This window comes from Hemicordylus capensis, chromosome 9 (assembly GCF_027244095.1).
Source record: "Hemicordylus capensis ecotype Gifberg chromosome 9, rHemCap1.1.pri, whole genome shotgun sequence".
Taxonomy (NCBI): Eukaryota; Metazoa; Chordata; class Lepidosauria; order Squamata; family Cordylidae; genus Hemicordylus; species Hemicordylus capensis.
In genome coordinates, this window is record NC_069665.1 from 8,569,580 (window position 1) to 8,587,223 (window position 17,644).

At 47.3% G+C, this 17,644-nt stretch overlaps 1 protein-coding gene across 1 annotated transcript in view; it reads left to right on the forward strand.

Annotated features, from left to right (window-relative positions):
- Positions 1-5,744: 5,744 nt before the first annotated feature.
- Positions 5,745-17,644, forward strand: part of PKD1L2 (polycystin 1 like 2) — an 88,854-nt gene continuing 76,954 nt past the window's right edge. The window contains exons 1-3 of the mRNA XM_053271336.1: positions 5,745-5,829; positions 13,974-14,228; positions 16,263-16,427. Of these exons, the coding sequence (XP_053127311.1) occupies positions 5,745-5,829; positions 13,974-14,228; positions 16,263-16,427 (505 nt within the window). The remainder of the gene's footprint in view (positions 5,830-13,973; positions 14,229-16,262; positions 16,428-17,644) is intronic.

Consider the following 17,644-nt stretch of genomic DNA (forward strand, 5'->3'; position numbering starts at 1 on the left):
TTGCTGTTGAAAAGCAATATATTTGTAATAATAACCCCATACTCCAAATCAATGGAGTGGTGGAATTGACTAGACCAACTGACCTGCTCTGGGCTAGTCAATTTTTACTCCCAACCAAGTTGGGTGGAAGAAAAGAAACTATGTTGTTGAAAAGAATGTCTGGGGGGTGGGGGGTGGGATGTTGAAGAACAGTCGAAGGAGAAAAAATAACGTCCAGATATATATATATATTTTTTTAAATGAAGTGTTTTCAAAGTTGTGGGGAAATTTCTGTGTAGGGATGGGCTGGCATTGCATACCTTCTGATGCTGGTGTCTCCTTTATGCTACTTTTTAGATTATGACCCCCCTGTGGGGCTACCTTCTTATTCCTTTTGCTATGTAAGCCACATTAAGGAATTTATTTATTTTTTTAAAAAAAATTATATAAAAATTCTTAACAACTGTAATGGTAATCTAATTACACAATCAGCCAATACCAGTTACTCCCTTCTCAGCCTAACCTACATCACAGGGTTGTTGTGGGGATAAACATGACCATATATGTCACTCTGGGCTCCTCAAGAGGAAGAGTGGAATATACATGTTTAAAAAAAAATTGTGAACACCAACACTGTTCTATCAATGATTTTCTTAAAAAATATTTTTAATCATTAGTACAGAGTAGTAAATAGTGCCTATAGCAATAGAAAGTAAAACAAAGGTTCTGTAAGTTTCATCAGTCTACAAATCATAGATAGGCTCTCTGCGCTTCTCCTTGGTGTTACTATTGCTGTCATTTATTCATCAATGTCCTTTTGTTGAAATGTTGCATTATTGCTGCTTTGTGGTGTTTTTAATCCTTTTTATTATTAATAATTTTCCAGACAGGATGAACAATCTTAACAAACATTAAGATAAAGAATCATGGCGGATAAACAATTACATTTTTCAGCTTCTCTCTCTGTAATTCTCTTAGATGTAGCCATTGCTAATCCCATGTGTGGCAACTCTCGCGAGAGTTCGCTTGCGAGGGGTGGGGGAGCGGAAAGTGACGGCGGCGGGTCACATAAGGCCAATGGACAGGCCAGAGAACAGGCAGGCAGGCAGGCGGGGAGAGAAAGCAGTGGCAGAAGAGGAAGTGGCAGTGGAGGGGGGAAGAGAAAGTGGTGGGCGTCTGGAAAAAGCAGCTGGCCAGAGGGGAAAAACATTGGAGGGGAGAAGAGGGGAGAGGAGGGGGGGCTGAGAATGAGGGAGAACTAGAGGTGCAGATGCTCTGCACCCGGGCCAGCTAGTAGTATAATATTTCTCTCTCTCAACTTTATTATATTATTATTACATTACATTGATTGATTGATTGATTGATTGATTGATTGATTGGAAAGAGGTTACTTCCCCACTGTGCCATTAGGTGGCTAGAGTTGCATAAACATGCTTCCCTTGTGCTACCGGGGAATAGTCCTGGATCTCAGAAGGTCCCCTATTTGGGTTTTTTGTGTGTGTGTGATTGTTTTAAGACTGTGAGCCCTTTGGGGCCAGAGAGCCATTATTTATTTATTTATTCATTTCTATCTTTGTAAACCGCTTTGGGAACTTTTGTTGAAAAGTGGTCTATAAATAGTTGTCATATCCGTCATATTCAGAAGCACCTATATCTTGCCTGCTCTGCCATTCTACACAACAGGACAAGTGTCCTGCCCAGCTTTGGAAGCTGTGTACACTCCTGCTTTCTAGTCGTGTGTGAATTCAAAGCTAGGTTGGAGGAGGGAAAGTGATTGTATGGGAGGCGGGTGCAGGCTCCGAGGGCATTTCCCCTCCTTGGTAATGTGCAGGGTAGGACAACAGAGTCTGGGCCGGCCTCCCATATGATCACTTCCCCCTCCTCCTACCTAACTTTGAACCACCAGCTTGGATGGTTTTAAAAGGGGCTTAGACAGATTCATGGAGGACAGGGCTATCAATGGCTACTAGTCTGGTGGCTGTGGGCCGTCTCCAACCTCAGAGGCATGATGCAGGGGAGTTGCAGGGGAGCAACAGCAGGAGAGAGGGCATGCACATACCTCTTCCCTATGGGCTCCCCAGAGGCATCTGGTGGGCCACTGTGTAAAACAGGATGCTGGACTAGATGGGCCTTGTGCCTGATCCAGCAGGGCTGTTCTTATGTTTTTATGTTCTTAACTCTCATACGACCGGAAAACGAACATAACAACATAAGTACAGCCCTTCTGGATCAGGCACAAGGCGTATCTAGTCCAGCATCATGTTTCACATAGTGGCCCACCAGATGCCTCTGAGAAGCCCACAGGCAAGAGCTGAGGGAATACCCCCTCTCCTGCTGTTACTCCTCTGCAACTGGGATTGCAGGGGAACACTCTCCCCCCCCCAGATTCATTCAGCCCCCTCCTTAGTTGCTTTTAAAGCCCTTCTTAAGACCTACCTGTTTTGCCAGGCATTTGACCTTTAATTTTTTTTAAAAAAACAACTTATTGGTATTTTTGTTGTTCATCACCTAGTGTCTTTGGAGGAGGAGGTATATAATAAAATTTTAATAAATACATAAATGAAATAAATAAGCCCCTTTTAAAGCCATCCAAGCTGGTAGCCATCACCACGTCCCATGGCAAAGAATTCCATAGATTAATTATACGCTATGTGAAAAAGTACTTCCTCTTGTCAGTCCTAAATTCCCCAGCCTTCAGTTTCATGGGGTGACCCCTGGTTCTAGTATTATGAGAGAGGGAGAAAAATTTCTCTCTGCCCACCCCTCCACTACATGCATCAAGAGCGTGCGCAGCGCCCAAAGCTGGATAGGATGCTGGCCTTCCCACTTAACCATCGTAAGAACAGCCCTACTGAGTGGCCATTTTTCCAAACATGGACGCAAATACCAAAGGCTCAACTCTTTGCTTAAAGAAAAAGGGGGAGGGGGAGAGAGGAAGTGAAAGCAACTTTTTCCATTGACAATTACTAGCATTTGCCAGAGGTTTTCAAAAGAAAACCACAAACACTTCAACTTTGAATGCATCCAAAAAATGACACTGGTTGATTTTTTCCCCACTGCCCTCACCCCGTCGTGAAACCTGCATTGTATATACAAAGCATGAGCTTTATGTTTAACATAAAGACTTCTTGTACAATTGTCGCATGCCACCAAAACTCATCCGATTAGACTTTGGAAATCAGAAGCTTAGTTAAGCCCCTCACTTCTTTTCCCAGAATGTGAGTAAATCCCCAACTAATATCTGAATAAGCAATTAATGTACACGACTGAGACCGCTAAATGGCAATGTTCACAGTAGATGGCTCTTACTGTGTACTACTCTAGAGACCAGGAGTATTTGACTACATCTTTAGTTTTTTGGAGCCAAGCTACACGTGACATTTAAAACATAATTAATCCTGATGGTCTTACCCCCCCCACCTTTAGTAAGTAACAGTCAGAGACCCTTGTGGATTGGGACCACTGGCTATTTACTCTGGAACCAGTAGCTTCTCTTGGCTAAGAGTGCTTTCAAAAGTGATGAAGCGGTGAACCAAGCAGTGATCATAGCTCAGCAGTAGAGAGTAAGGCTGTTCTCACTAGGGATGTGCAGAATCGGTTCGATCACAAACTGGACCGCCGTGAACCGGGCCAGTTTGAGCAGTTCAATTGCAAACCGCTTTGAGCTGGTTCATTGAACGATCTAGCTCAGTATTGTCTACTACATTGACCTGCCTACTTTCCTTTCACTATAATCTTAACGGATAATTGCCATTTCCACAAGTTAGTGCACTTGCACCTCATCTTATTTATTTATTATTTCTCTGTGTAAACTGCCCTGAGCCATTTTTGGAAGGGTAGTATAGAAATCAAATAAATAAATAAATAAATAAATAAAATGTTCACGCGTCCGCCATCTTGGATCGGGGTGGATGACATCACAAACTACAGCAGTGAGGTGTCTCTACGTGTCCCTACAACTGTATCAAATTTGATCCAAATCAGTCCAGGCAACCAACACACACACACACCATACACACACACACACACTTCAAGTACCTGAGCAGGGAGCAGATTCCTGTGCCCGCCGCAGAAAGAGACTTTATACATTTCTAATTCTGTTCACAACAAACAGCAACATTACCGCTGGCCATTTACCTTTGAACCCTCCATTTATGTAATAGTCTTACAAAATGAAGCGGGCACAGCTGTTTAAAACATGGCCATTTATCAAGTTCAGTTATAATTGCCCAATCATTCAGTAGTAAAAGCAGGGCTTGGAACTGATAGCTCCTAACCATCTGAGATAGAGGCCAAACTTCCCATCCTAGGGTTAGGCACTCCTCACCAAAGACACAACGTGAAAATGGATAAGTTAAGAAGATTGCTGGTATCTCATTGTGCCAGGAGATGCAAGGTCTAATCTTAATCTTTGTTAAATATTGCCCAGGAGCAACAACATAAAAGTGTGTTTAATATTTTGAGCATTGAGCCTTCCCAGCTCTCTTTCTAACTCAAGAGAACACCTTCCCTTGCTTTGTGGCTGCTGCTAATTAAACTTGATCTTAGCTTAGAGCAGAGGTTCTCAAATGTGGGTCCCCAGGTGTTAGACTACAACTCCCATCATCCCCAGCCACAATGGCCAGACCGCTGGGGATGATGGGAGTAGATGGAGATGATAGGGATGATGAGAATATCTCCCAAACTATGTTATGTTATGTTATGTTATGTTATGTTATGTTATGTTATGTTATGTTATGTTATGTTATGTTATGTTATGTTATGTTATATATTACATTTATAAACTGCCCCATCCAGGGGCTCTGGGTGGTGTACAACTATAGAACCTCGGGCTTACAAAATTCCCTTCCTCTAGTATAATATAGAAGCCAAGAGTGAGCTGAGATGTCATATGGAAATGATACTCATTTTCCATTTTTATACGCAGAAAGAAGATCCATAGGAAGCTGTCTTATACTAAGTCAGACCATTGGTCAATCGACTGTATTTACCTGAATCCAAGAGACTAGGTTTCCCCCAAATTCTTTCATGTGAAATGTGTGTGTGTGTGTGTGTGTGTGTGTGAAATTCAGAGTCCTCTTCCTTTGGGGTAAATACGGGCACAACCTATATTTAACCTCTAATTTTTAAGAGGTTAAAAAGAGGTTTGTTGGCTCTGAATTTAAGAGGTTTGTCTTAAATTCAGAGTTGTCTTGTATTTGGGTAAATACTGTAGCTCAGTATTGTCTACACTGAGGCTATTCTCATGACCGCAGGGAAGCAGGCTAAGGGAGCCAGCCCGCTTTCCTGTGGTTGTGGGAACAGCTGGGAGTTGTGTGGCTCCTTAGCCCACTTAAGCCCCACCCCCCAAATGAGGTTAGTGGAGCGAGTGCCGCCTAGCGAGTGCCGCCTAGGAATGGTACAGTCAATCAGGTACAGTATGGCAATACACAATCTCTGTTGCCCCTTCTCACTGCTAGGCAGCACCACCACCACCCCACCTTCTCCCCCCCTTTCCACACTGTTCTCTTGGTGTCTGAGTCTTTTTAGGTTCCAGACCTCCTTACCACAGTCACCTGTGAGGGTGGGCCATGTGGGGGAAAGGGTACAGTGTTCAAAAGCACCAAACCGTCCCTCTAGGGGTGAGTGCCACCATTAGGCAGTGCCACCCTCACCTCCTCCTCCTTCCTCTCCTGTCCACTCTCTCCAAACCACTCTCGGTGCTTCTGGACTTTCCAAGTCTTCTGGGTTCCTTCCTGGGCTGCTGGGCCATCTTCCCTGGCACCATGGGCTATCTGTACAGCACCTTTGTCTTGGGGGCTAGGGCCATGGGGCCCCTCACCAGTGACTTTTCCCAAATGCAACCCCTGGGTACGGTTCGAGGTCTGCTAAGTGGAGGCAAGGGCCTCAGCCCTGACTCCAACCTTGACCTCCTGGCCTTCCTGCCACTTTCAGTCATTCATTCAACATCTTTGGGGTGCGCACCCACTACCCAGCTGTTGTGACAGCCATCCTCAGGACCCTGAATCGACCAAAGAGGACTCTTCTGTGAGGGTATGCTTAATTTTCATTACTCCATTACCACGCCCCCTCCTGAGAGGGGCTGTGTGGAGGAATGGTACAGTCAATCAGGTACAATATGGCCATATACAAACCCTGCCCTCTTAGGGGCAGCCTCGTTCCCATTTTCACCGCTAGGCGAAAAAAACCCCATTTTGGTGACCATGAGTTGTGATGGTGCAGCTCCATGCCGCGGTGACTTGTAAAGAGGCCCCCGCCAGGAGGCTAAAAGAAGCCTCCCTGCCTCAGGGGTCTCCCCAGGATGCCCTGCGCACTTGCCCTACTGGCTCCATGATGGAGCCGCTAATCGTGTGGGCGGCCGATCCTCCCGCCCAGGGCTCCATTGGTGCTCGTGTGCAGGGAAAGCGGGCTTGGCCCACTCTCCCTGCCTAACCCCATCCGGCTCTCCACACTGTTTGTGTTGAGAGCCTCACTGACTGGCAGCAGCTTCTCTAGGGTTTCAGACAGGTGTATCTCCCAGAACTACCTGGAGATGCCAGGAATGAATCTTGGGATCTTCCGAACTTAAGTAGATACTCTACCACTGCTGGGTCATTGACCGTAATAAAGATTCATTCATTCATACTCTACCACTGAGCTACAGCTCAGCTACAGCCCCATCCCCAATGGGTCTCCCATCCATGCACTGACCACACCAAGACCTGCTTAGCTTCAAGAAGGCGACTGTATCTATAACTTCACTTGTTCTGCTGTGTCTGCAGGCTTTCCTCCAACTGCTGCACATTGCCAAAGCCTCTTCTCCACTGGTTCCTGAAGCAAGCATGTTCGTAAACTGATTACAAGGATCTTTTAAACAGGAAACCTTCAGTATGTTTATCAAGACACATAATTAGGGTGCTTAAACATATGGCAGATCTCACTATCGTGCATAGTGATAGAAGAGCTCCAACTCATTCAGGTTATTTAAGGTCAAGGCTGCTGCTCAGACTGGCAGAGCTCTTCTGCTGCTCCTCCGCATGTGGCCTCCTCACAACTCCTCGATTGCATCCAAAGACAAATCAGCCACATTTCCTTCCACCCAGCCCCTTCCTGATGCTGTTTTTTATCCCCTTAGCAGGGAGTTATTCACACATGGCTTCATGCCGTGGGGTATCTGAAGAGCGATTCACAGACATTTGATTCAAGAGATTAAATGGGCAGTTCACATAGGGTCGGCTCCTCTCCGCAATCCCTGCAGATCTTTTTCTGTGTGCGTTCCCACTGCTTGCTCTGGGTATTTTATCCAACCAATCACAGGCAAGAGACCTTTTGTTGTTGTTGTTAGTTTGACAGAGGGAACGAGAGTAACACTCACATTTACGCAGGGTTCCTTTTTGCTCGCTCTCTCCCTCCCTCCCCCTCCTCCCTCCTCAGTACCGACTCACCATGGCCAAGCAATCCCCTCCCTGCCCTGCCCTGATTGCATATACAGAGGGAGGATACAGAGGGAGGCGGCAGCGGCTGTGGGGGGAGAGAAGAAGGAGCCCCCCTCCTCCCTCCCCTCTACTCCCTCCCTCCTTCCCTCCCTTCTTGGGGTTGGTCGGTGTGTGAAGTGTTTATGAAGACAGGTGCGACTTAAAGGTTAGGGTTCTTCCCCTCTCCCTGGCTCTACATGTTCACTGCTCTGAGGAGGCCAGCCCCTCTCCCGGCCTGGATCATCATTGTTATATTATCTCCCCTCCTCCTCTTGCTCCGTGGGGGCACAGCGGTGGTGGCAGCAGATCCTCTGAGGAGGGAGGGGGCAGTCCCCCTCCTTCCCAGCCCCCTCGCTTGGCTTTCAGTTGGATTCAGATGACGTTTTGCTCAGTGCTTGGGAGGTGGGAAGTAATGACAGCTGGCACCCAAACTGGACTCTGTGTCCCCCGCCCTGGCGCCAGCATTCTCAACCGCAAATCACTCAGAGCAGACCTGACCATACCCAACACAGCTGTCAAACTCATCTACATTTAGTTTTGAAAAAGCTGAATTATTACTTTAACCTCATCACACATCTCGGGAGAAGCTGCTGGGAATACCAGAATCCTCAGTTGAATTTTTTTTTTTAAGCTGCCTCAAATAGAGGACTTTTTTACCCCAGACATAATTCGGGCCAAGCAAGAAAGCACAGTAATTCTTAACAGTAATTTGGGGGGAAACAGAGTCCTGTCTGTACTGGTCCCTGATAGCCTGCAGAGACATTGGAGTAAATACAGCTAATATGTGGACTGGCACACTTCAGTCTGGAGGGGATTAGAAGTAAAAGCCCTGTCTCTAAAGCCTCCTGATTTAAATGATACCCAAGTTCTTTCTCACCACAGCAGATAAAGGAAAGGAGGTGGATGATTAGACTAGGGAGGAAATGGGCAGGAGAAGCTGCAGCTGGCCCAGTACAGATGCAGATTGTAAGGCACATGTCTGGCGTGTGAGGTTTCAAGCCCCATTTCTTTCTTGCAAAACCCAAGTTGTACTTTGCTGTCCTACAATGACCCCCACAGCGGTTCTTAGCCTCGGTTATCACCTTCGGCCACTGAATGTGAAAAACCGAAGTTCAGGTTGCTTTTTGTACCCATAAGTCAAGATAGCTTATCAACGGAAGGTTTATTTCAGTCATCTTACCAATTAAGATCAACACCTCCCTAACCTTGTGACAGGACTAGCTTGAGCAGCTGACTCAGCTTATATAAATGTGGAAGAATGTATATTGTGAAACAGCCTTCAAGAAATAAAGCCCTTATTAGAATTATTGTGTCCCTTATTAGAAGGGACACAATTCTGTGTTGTGTCTTGAAGGTGGAAAACCTGGGAAACAGTTAGTTGAATGTGCATTGCACAAGGAAGGTTAGTGCAGAAACATAGGAAGCTGCCTTATACTGAGACAGACAGTCCATCTAGCTCAGTATGGTGCACCTTGACTGGCCTCATCTCTCTGTGGTTTCAGAAAAGTTCTTTCCCAGCACTGCCTGGAGATGCTGCCAAGGAGATGCTCTTCTATTGAAGCTGCAGTTCCATCCCTTAAGGGGAATAGCTTACAGCACTCACCTGTATTCTCCCATCCACATGCAAACTAAGGCAGACCCTGCTTAGCAAAGGGGACCAGTCATGCTTGCTATCATAGGACCAGTTCTCCTCCCTATCATCACTGACAACACAATCCAGTTCCCATTGGCTCAGCTCCTGGCTGCTGACCTGGACATTGGTTGATGGTCCAGGGCTGACCTGAGGGCCTGGCGAATGAGAGAGCAACTGCCAGTACTGCTGCAGTGCTGAGTAGCACTCCAAGGTGACTCTGTTGCCATCAAGGTCAGCCTCCTGCAAGCCCTTGTGGGGGCTTACCTTAGCCAGAGCAGGGGACTGAAATGAAAGGCAAGAAGTGAGGCAAAAAAGCTGGAGTTGGCTTTAGAAGGAGCACCCAATACAGCTGTTGCACCAGCAAGTGCCTGGCTGACACTGAAGAGTATAGGTACAATACAATACAACAAATATTTATATACCGCTTTTCAAATAAAGTTACCAAAGTGGTTTACACAGATATAAATAAATAAAATGGTAAGAAGTAGGAACATAGGAAGCTGCTAGATACAGAGTCAGACCATTGGTCCACCTAGCTCAGTATTGTCTATATAGACTGGCAGCAGCTTCTCTTGTGCTGCAGGCAGGAATCTCTCTCAGCCCAGACGATTTGGAAGCAGAAACATAGCATGCTCCCTTCTCTTGAGTCAGACCATTGATCCATGTCGCTCAGTATTGTCTACACAGAATGGCAGCGGCTTCTCCAAGGCTGCAGTTGGGAGTCTCTCTCAGCCCTATCTGGAGATGCCAGGGAGAGAACCTGGGACCTTCTGCATGCCAGCATGCAGGTGCTCTTCCCAGAGTGGTCCCATCCCTTAGGGGGACATCTTACGGTGCTCACACATGTAGAGGCTATTCTCACGACCAGCCGAAACTGGGCTAAGGGAGCCCAGCCTGGTTTCGGCTGGTCCTGTGCTGTAACTGATGCTGTGTGTCTCCCAGCGGCAAATCTGCATAAATGACCCCACCCTAAACAAGATTAGTGGAGTGCACACTCCACTAACTCCGTTTTTCTGATCGTGTGTTGCCACGGTGTGGCTCCGTGCTGCCGCAACTCACGAGTAGCCTCCCAGCCAGGGGGCTACAACAAGCCTCCCGGTGTCAGGGGTCTCCCCAGAATGCCCCGTGGACCCGCGTGGGTGATTCTGGGACTTCCAGGGGCCAGGAGGCTCCTGAACCCCGCCGCCCCAACCCGCTCCGTGACGGAGCCTGTAATCGTCTGGGCGGCTGATCTGGCCATCAAGCCCACTCTCCCCACAAACCCCATTCAGGCTCTCCACACTGCTTGTGTGGAGAGTCTTTATGTCTCCCATCCAAATGTAAACCAGTGCAGACCCTGCTTAGCCAAATCATGCTTGCTCCCACAAGACCAGCTCTCCTCCGGTGGCCGGTCGAATCAGTATTGCCTGCCCTGTCTGGTAGCAACCCTCTCAGGGCTCAGGTCCCTTTCCCAGCCCTGCCCCTCTCACCACTGGGGATCAGACTTGGGATCTTCTGCATGCAAAGCCTGTGTGCTTCCACTGAGCGATACGCCGTCCTGGCTATGGGAACATCATGAGAACATACCGGGAGTCCCCCAGCAAAACAATGCATTCTTGTGTGTCGGGATGTGACTCGCTCTATAAGGCTTGACCTCAAAATGCCTTCATCCTCCGATGCCCTCTTGAGCCGGCTGGCTGGCACGGGAGCTGTGAGACAGGCCTTGCCTAGAGGGGCACTATTCATTTCTATGGGGCTACAGAGAGCAAGCAATTTCAGGGTCGTGGGCCTTAGGTGTAGGTCCTGAAATTGACTATGCCCTGCTGTAGTCACCTAATGGCACAGCGGGGAAGCAACCTGCCTAGAGACTGCAGGAGGCTGTTGGTTCGAATCCTCGCTGGTGTGTCACCACGAGTCGACACCGACTCGACGGCACAACCTGGCAGGCAAACTCACCCATCCAAGGAAGGGGCCAGTTCTTGTAATGAGAGTCTGGATATAAAGAAGAAATTTGCGGTGGGTTCCTCTAACATGGGGTGAGCCCAGCACTCTTCTGGCCAGCAGCTGCTACACCACTATTCTCAAAATTCAGAATTTCTCCATTGATAAATGTGATGAATTAAGTGTGGTTGTACAGGCTGACAATGGATGGATGACCATTTGAGGTGCTGGTCTTGTCCTTTAAAGCCCTACACGCAGGTGTGGAGGGAGGCCAGCGGCAGACTGGGCTCAGCCCGCCACCACGGCCCCCCTAGCCCCACCCCCTGCCTCAGACACAGGGAGCAGTTAGCCACACCCCCTGCATCTGATGTCAGATGAAGAGGGCATGTCAGGCTGGGGAGAGAGGGAAACGGAGCAATGCTTCCCGGCTGGGGAAAGGGGGAAACGGGGTGCCAGGCAGTTGGGCGGCAGTGGTGGGTGCAGCAGAGACTGTGCACCCAACAGAAACTGCTGTGCGGGGGCCTGGGGGTGTGTGCACATTCGCACCATAGAGGGAAGAGTGGTGTTGAACATCCCCACCAGCTACTTCTTGAGTGTGTGTGTGTGTGCATCTTTGTTAGTGTCAGGGGCATAGGAGGAGGCAGGTGTGGCACTCGGCAGTAGCAACGGGGGGCTGGTGTGGTGCCCACCAGCAGCATTGGGGGAGGGGGTGCCATGGGAGGAATGGTGGTTCCACACACTCCACTGAAGTCCAGGGAGATTTGACCCCCTTGCTCCAGGGTGGTTACACCACGGATTAGTATCAATGTCAGTCAAGGAGACTGAACAACAAATAGAAGAGAGCAGTTTCGTAGAGAGAAAGCACCCCATGAACATAATGCCCCCACTGATTTCAACAAGGAATCGGAGGATGTAGACATTTCACCAGTAATACTGGGCTTTTCAACAGCCGTATGAGCCTTGTCTTACAACTGGTGGTACAAACACACTCATCAGAAGCGTGAACACTGGATTGGCAAGAGAGAGTCCTACCTGCTTTTTCTGTACATCTGGGGGGGCTGTCTAGTCATAAGAACATAAGAACAGCCCTGCTGGATCAAGCACAAGACCCATCTAGTCCAGCATCCTGTTTCACACAGTGTCCCACTAGATGCCTCTGGGGAGCCCACAGGCAAGAGGTATGTGCATGCCCTCTCTCCTGCTGATGCTCCCCTGCAACTAAGATTGAGCGGCATTGTGCCTCTGAGGCTGGAGGTGGCCTATAGCCACCAGACTAGTAGCCATTGATAGACCTGCCTTCCATGAATTTGTCTAAGCCCCTTTTAAAGCCATCCAAGCTAGTGGCCATCACCACATCCTGTGTCAGAGAATTCCATAGATTATGTGCTGTGTGAAAAAGTACTTCCTCTTCTCAGTCCTAACTTCCCTGACCTTCAGTTTCATGGGGTGACCCCCTGGTGTTGTGAGAGAGGGAGATAAATTTCTCTCTGTCCACTCTGTCTACTCCATGCATAATTTTATACACCTCGATCATGTCTCCCCTTAGTCACCTCTTTTCCAAGGTAAAGAGCCCCAGATGCTGTAGCCTAGCCTCATAAGGAAGGTGCTCCAGGCCCCTGATCATTTTGATTGCCCTCTTCTGCATGTTTTCCAGTTCAACAATATCCTTCTTAAGATATGGTGACCAAAGCTGTACTCAGTACTTCAGATGTGGCCGCACCTTAGATTTGTATAAGGGCATTATAATGTTAGCATTTTTATTTTCAATGCTCTTCTTTTTCTGTCTTTTCTGTCTCTTTCTGCTTGTAAAGGGTTATATATTCGGCAAGGCATACTTAGCCATACATGGTCATACTTCATGTGTGCAGTGGTGATGTTATGTGCGCTGACCAATAGGTGCCCATGATCAGTTGCAACACTATTGGCATCAGAAGAGCAAATCAACTTTTCCTCCTTTTATGTTAAAAATCTGCAGGATTGTTTTATTGCAACTCGTCCTAGGATGAGAAAAATTTTATAGGCAGTGAAGGTTCTATAACATAGTTGTCACTACTTCTAAACAGTTAAATCTCTCTTTGCCTATTGATCTTTCCCATCATGGAAACTCTAAAAAATTTATACATGTGGCAGCATCAGAATTCTACATGGCCCACCCCTAATATCATTCACATTGTTGCTTATGGATTATTCCTTTAATCCAGGGCTCCATAACTTTGGCCCTCCTGTAGAATTTGGACTACAACTCCCATCATCCCTGGCTGTTGGGCACTGTGGCTGGGGATAATGGAAGTTGTAGTCCAGCAGCTGGAGGGCCGAAGACATGCTGCCCTGCCTTATTCCTTTACCATCTCCACTCTTAGAATACAGAAAATGGTTGTGTGCCTGCATTGATATATATGCCGTGGGTCACGTTAGATCGTACACGTGGAAATGTACAATCCTGATGCCTCACCTCTGATGCAGAATCTGCTGCCTATTAGAATGAACCACATCTTTGTGTTGAATGAGCAGCCAGCCACTAAAGTACAATAGTATATTTTTTCTGGCTGACTTTATCACAATGGCCATGTGGCTGGTGACTGCATATATCAAAGTAATCTCCTCTGCTCACCTGAAAGCTATAAATTCTAGCCCAGTGTGTACACACGGCCTTGTTTTGGAGCTGGACACATGCACAATGGCCTGTCTCAAATCCACTGGTGCTTCTTTGTGTCAAACCATTTATCTGTGTATTCACAGAGGCAGTAACCTTTGTTTCTTGGGTGCACACTGTCCTGTGGGGTATTGCCGGTCTTATCCAGGGAAGGAGGGCAAAAAGGGAGGATGATGGATGTTCTAGCAGAATGACATCTCAGATCTCTGCAGGCAGGGTCAAAAGCAGTGGTGGTTGGGTGGGTTACATCACTTCCAATGTGGGACGTTGAGAACCATCGAAGGAAGCATGTGGCTCCTCATCGGAATCTTCTCCTCTCTTCTTGTCCACTCAGCCACAGAGGAGTTACCCCTTACAGAGGAGATCCCTTGTTCTAAGTATCAAGTTGCTTTCAACCATTCATGCTATGAGTTTGTGAGACTGCAGCGCACTTTCACCAGTGCCCAGAGCTGGTGTGAAAGAGGAGGTGGGCACCTGGTCTTTATTGAAGATGAAGAGACTCAAAAATTCTTGCAGGGACACATTGCTGAAGACAAGGAGTGGTGGGTTGGAATAACTTCCAGTTCCTCTTCCAATGATACAACTGAAGGTAGGAGAAACGATGCCCTTGTTCTGTGTAGTACTGTGGGGGAAGAGAGAGGAAACATCCAGACATTGCTGGTAGGGATGTGCAAATTAATTTGAATTAGAATCGATTCAATTTGAATCTTAGTGATTCAAGGTATTCGAATGCATTTGAATCACCCCTTAAAAGGGCAATTAAATTGTCAAATTTCATCTCAAATTCAGTTTGAAAGCTGTTTGGCACCTTTAAAAAACCATTCAGGCTCCCTGATTGGTTGAAAAAGGTGCCAAAACAGGGTTGAATCAATTCAAATTCAAATTTGATTTTTCAGACCAGATTTGAATTTGATTTGAACTTGGAACAAATTTTCAGAATTCAATTCAAATTCAAAACGCATCAAAAAATTCATTTTGTGCACATTTCTAATTGCTGGCGGAAGTGATGCCAAATCTTCTGAGCACAGTTGGGGTGGCCTGGGCCATCTGGGGGAATGAATTCTCCTTGCGGTTTTTATAAGGTCTACACCCCTAGAGATGAAAAAGAGGTGACAACATTCCAAGACTTCCAGCTTTCAGTGTGTTCTCATGCTTTTATTGTCCTGACCATTAGGCATGCAGTGACCAAATCTGCACAAAAGCTTTCAAAAACAGGAAAAACACTATAAAATTCCAACAATGTTGTCAGAGGAATGGAAACGAAAATTGGCAGGAATGTCCTGCAAAGATTACTCCATGGAGAGAGTGTCCCAACCCTGACACTAACCCTTTCCTCTTTGCCAAAGTGATGGCAATTTTATTGATTGTCTATTATTGATTGGCAATTATACCCTGATCGTCTAGGGGTAGAGATAAAGAAGAGAATTTGTCCCCCAAGATGGTATTGATGGCCAACATTTGGGCTTGTCTCAGGGACGATCTTCACCATTGCCACAATGGGGCACTTTTGTGACTCCTGCTGGAGGCAGAATCCCATTCTGCAAACTGCAGAATACAGAACAGCTCTGCCCCGCTTTATAAAACAGCAGCCATCACTTTAAATGCATTGTCCTTCCATATGGTTTTTCTTTTCTTTTGCAAAGATCAGATGTTTGGGTGGGGTTAGTCAGCATCAGGACTGCAGAACGGGACAGGTAAGGGGTAAATCCTTTCCCCTCTGTGCTGTCTGCCCAGTGAGAATTACATCCACCCCCACCCCAGGGAGGTAGAAAAGTAGAAAAAACTTGTACTCGTCCCTGGAAGAAAAACATACAGGTGCTAATAGCAGCTTCATTTTCAGGGCACTGGTTTTGGGAAGAAGCCTTTGGGGGAGGCCACAGTGTCAGGGGAGAATTTAGACACCACCCCCCATGCCACCACCCTGAGCCTTATGAGTCGCCCTCCCCATGCTTTGGGGTGGTTCACAAATGGGACAGTGGCCAATGATGGCAGGCGGGCCCCAGGGTGCCAGCATCACAATAAAATTAAAGTTGTGCCATCGAGTTGGTGTTGACTCGTGGCGACCTACAGAGCCCTGAGGTTGTCTTTGGTAGAATACAGGAGGGGTTTACCATCATCTCCTCCCGCTCAGTATGAGATGATGCCTTTCAACATCTTCCTATATCGCTACTGCCTGATATAGGTGTTTCCCATAGTCTGGGGAACATACCAGCGGGGATTTGAACCGGCAACCTCTTGCTTGCTAGGCAAGTTACTTCCCTGCTGTGCCATTAGCATCACAATAGGAAGCATGATGTTCTCCTTCTTCACTTGGCAAGAAATCCAGTGGAGTTCAGTGAGACTTATTCCCAGGTAAGTGTGCCTAAGATTGCAGCCTTAATGGAGTAATGTGGTTTTATTGTTGAGCTTATCTTTTTGTAAGATGCCCTGGGATTCTTTGGGATATAAATCTCTTATAGACATGAATAAAGAATACTGATGAATGAAGTAATGCGCCCAAACCCTGTGTTGCTTTTGTTCAGAAAGCATCACTTCCTTAGATACACTGCCCAAGTAAAGATGACCTAAACAGCAGCGCAGGCATTTGCTGGAACATCAACACTCCTGTATGGCTTCCTTTCAGGCTCTATAATCTGGCTGGATACTTCCAATGTCACCTACAACAAGTGGCATCAAGACCCCCCTCCACTCCTCATGTCAGCCTGTGGCTACATTCTGAAGAATTCGGCCTATGAGTGGGCTGTGACAGAAAACTGCAGTCAGGAGTTCGACTTCATTTGCGAGTTTGGTAAGAGATTTAGAATCCATCTGGGTGCGGGTTCCAAGAACGTAGGAAGAACATAGAGGAATGTAGGAAGCTGCCTTGTATTGAGTCAGACCTTTAGTTCATTCATTCATTCAATTTCTATACCGCCCTTCCAAAAATGGATCAGGGTGGTTTACACAGAGAAATAATAAACAAATAAATGGTTCAGGTTATTTCAGGGTCTGGAACTAACGGTGTTATGAGGCCTCCCTTGTTGCAGAGCCGTTCAGAAGCTGAAGAAAATGTCATCTGATGAACTTCACCTGATTTAACACCCCCTCTCAATCATGCGCATAGCGAGCTTCCCTGGGGCCTGGGGACAAAGAGCAGGAAGGGGGCCCCTATTGCGCCTGCACCCCAGCACTCCAAGCCACGCCCCCTGCATCTGATGTCAGATGCAAGGGGGCGGGGCAACCTGCTTGTCTCTTCTTCCTCTCTGCTGCAGTGTTGAGACTGTAAATCCAAGGGCGCTATACAAAACAACACTTCCATTCAGAAGGGAGGAGGGCAACACAGCCCTGACCAAGCCATGCACAGTTGCGAGGGGAGCCATTGCTTTGTGTCCTCCAAACAAAAAGAGCCACACTAGCTTCTGACGGCCCCCCTTCCTCCCCACTGGTGCAGAAGAGAAAGGGAGCGGATAAATGTGCACGTTCCCTGGGCTCCAATTGTTCAGTTCGAATGTGAGAAATATCGGTGGGGCAGCAGGAGGCGGGTGGTGGGCAGCGGGGCAGTGGGGTGGCAGGGCAGCAGGTCGGCCCCCAGATCACTGGGAGGCCCCCCAGGAGGTGTCTGCTTGTGGGCCCCTTGTGGACCCTTGACCCTCTGGGCCCAGAGATATCTGCTCTCCCTTGTCCAACGGATCCTATGGTTATGCTCCCGATAGTAATGTGCATTACTTCAATTGTGTGAGCAGCCTTGCATATATGCCCATTCAAGACTTATGCCTTACCTGATAGTTTTATTGGGTCATCTTTCACCTCTCTAAAAAAAAGAGAGAGAGAAGCAAGCTCACGGTACTAAGCTCCTCTTAGATATTTGGCAAGCAAAAATTATGAAAAAGAACTGTTTTTACAAGAAACTGAAGATGCATAATCCTCACACAAGACCAGTCAGTGTTAAACACACTTTGTAAGACTTGCCTCATTCATGACTCAAGGCTATTGTTGACTCAACCCAGGTTAAGGAGGTGATTAAGG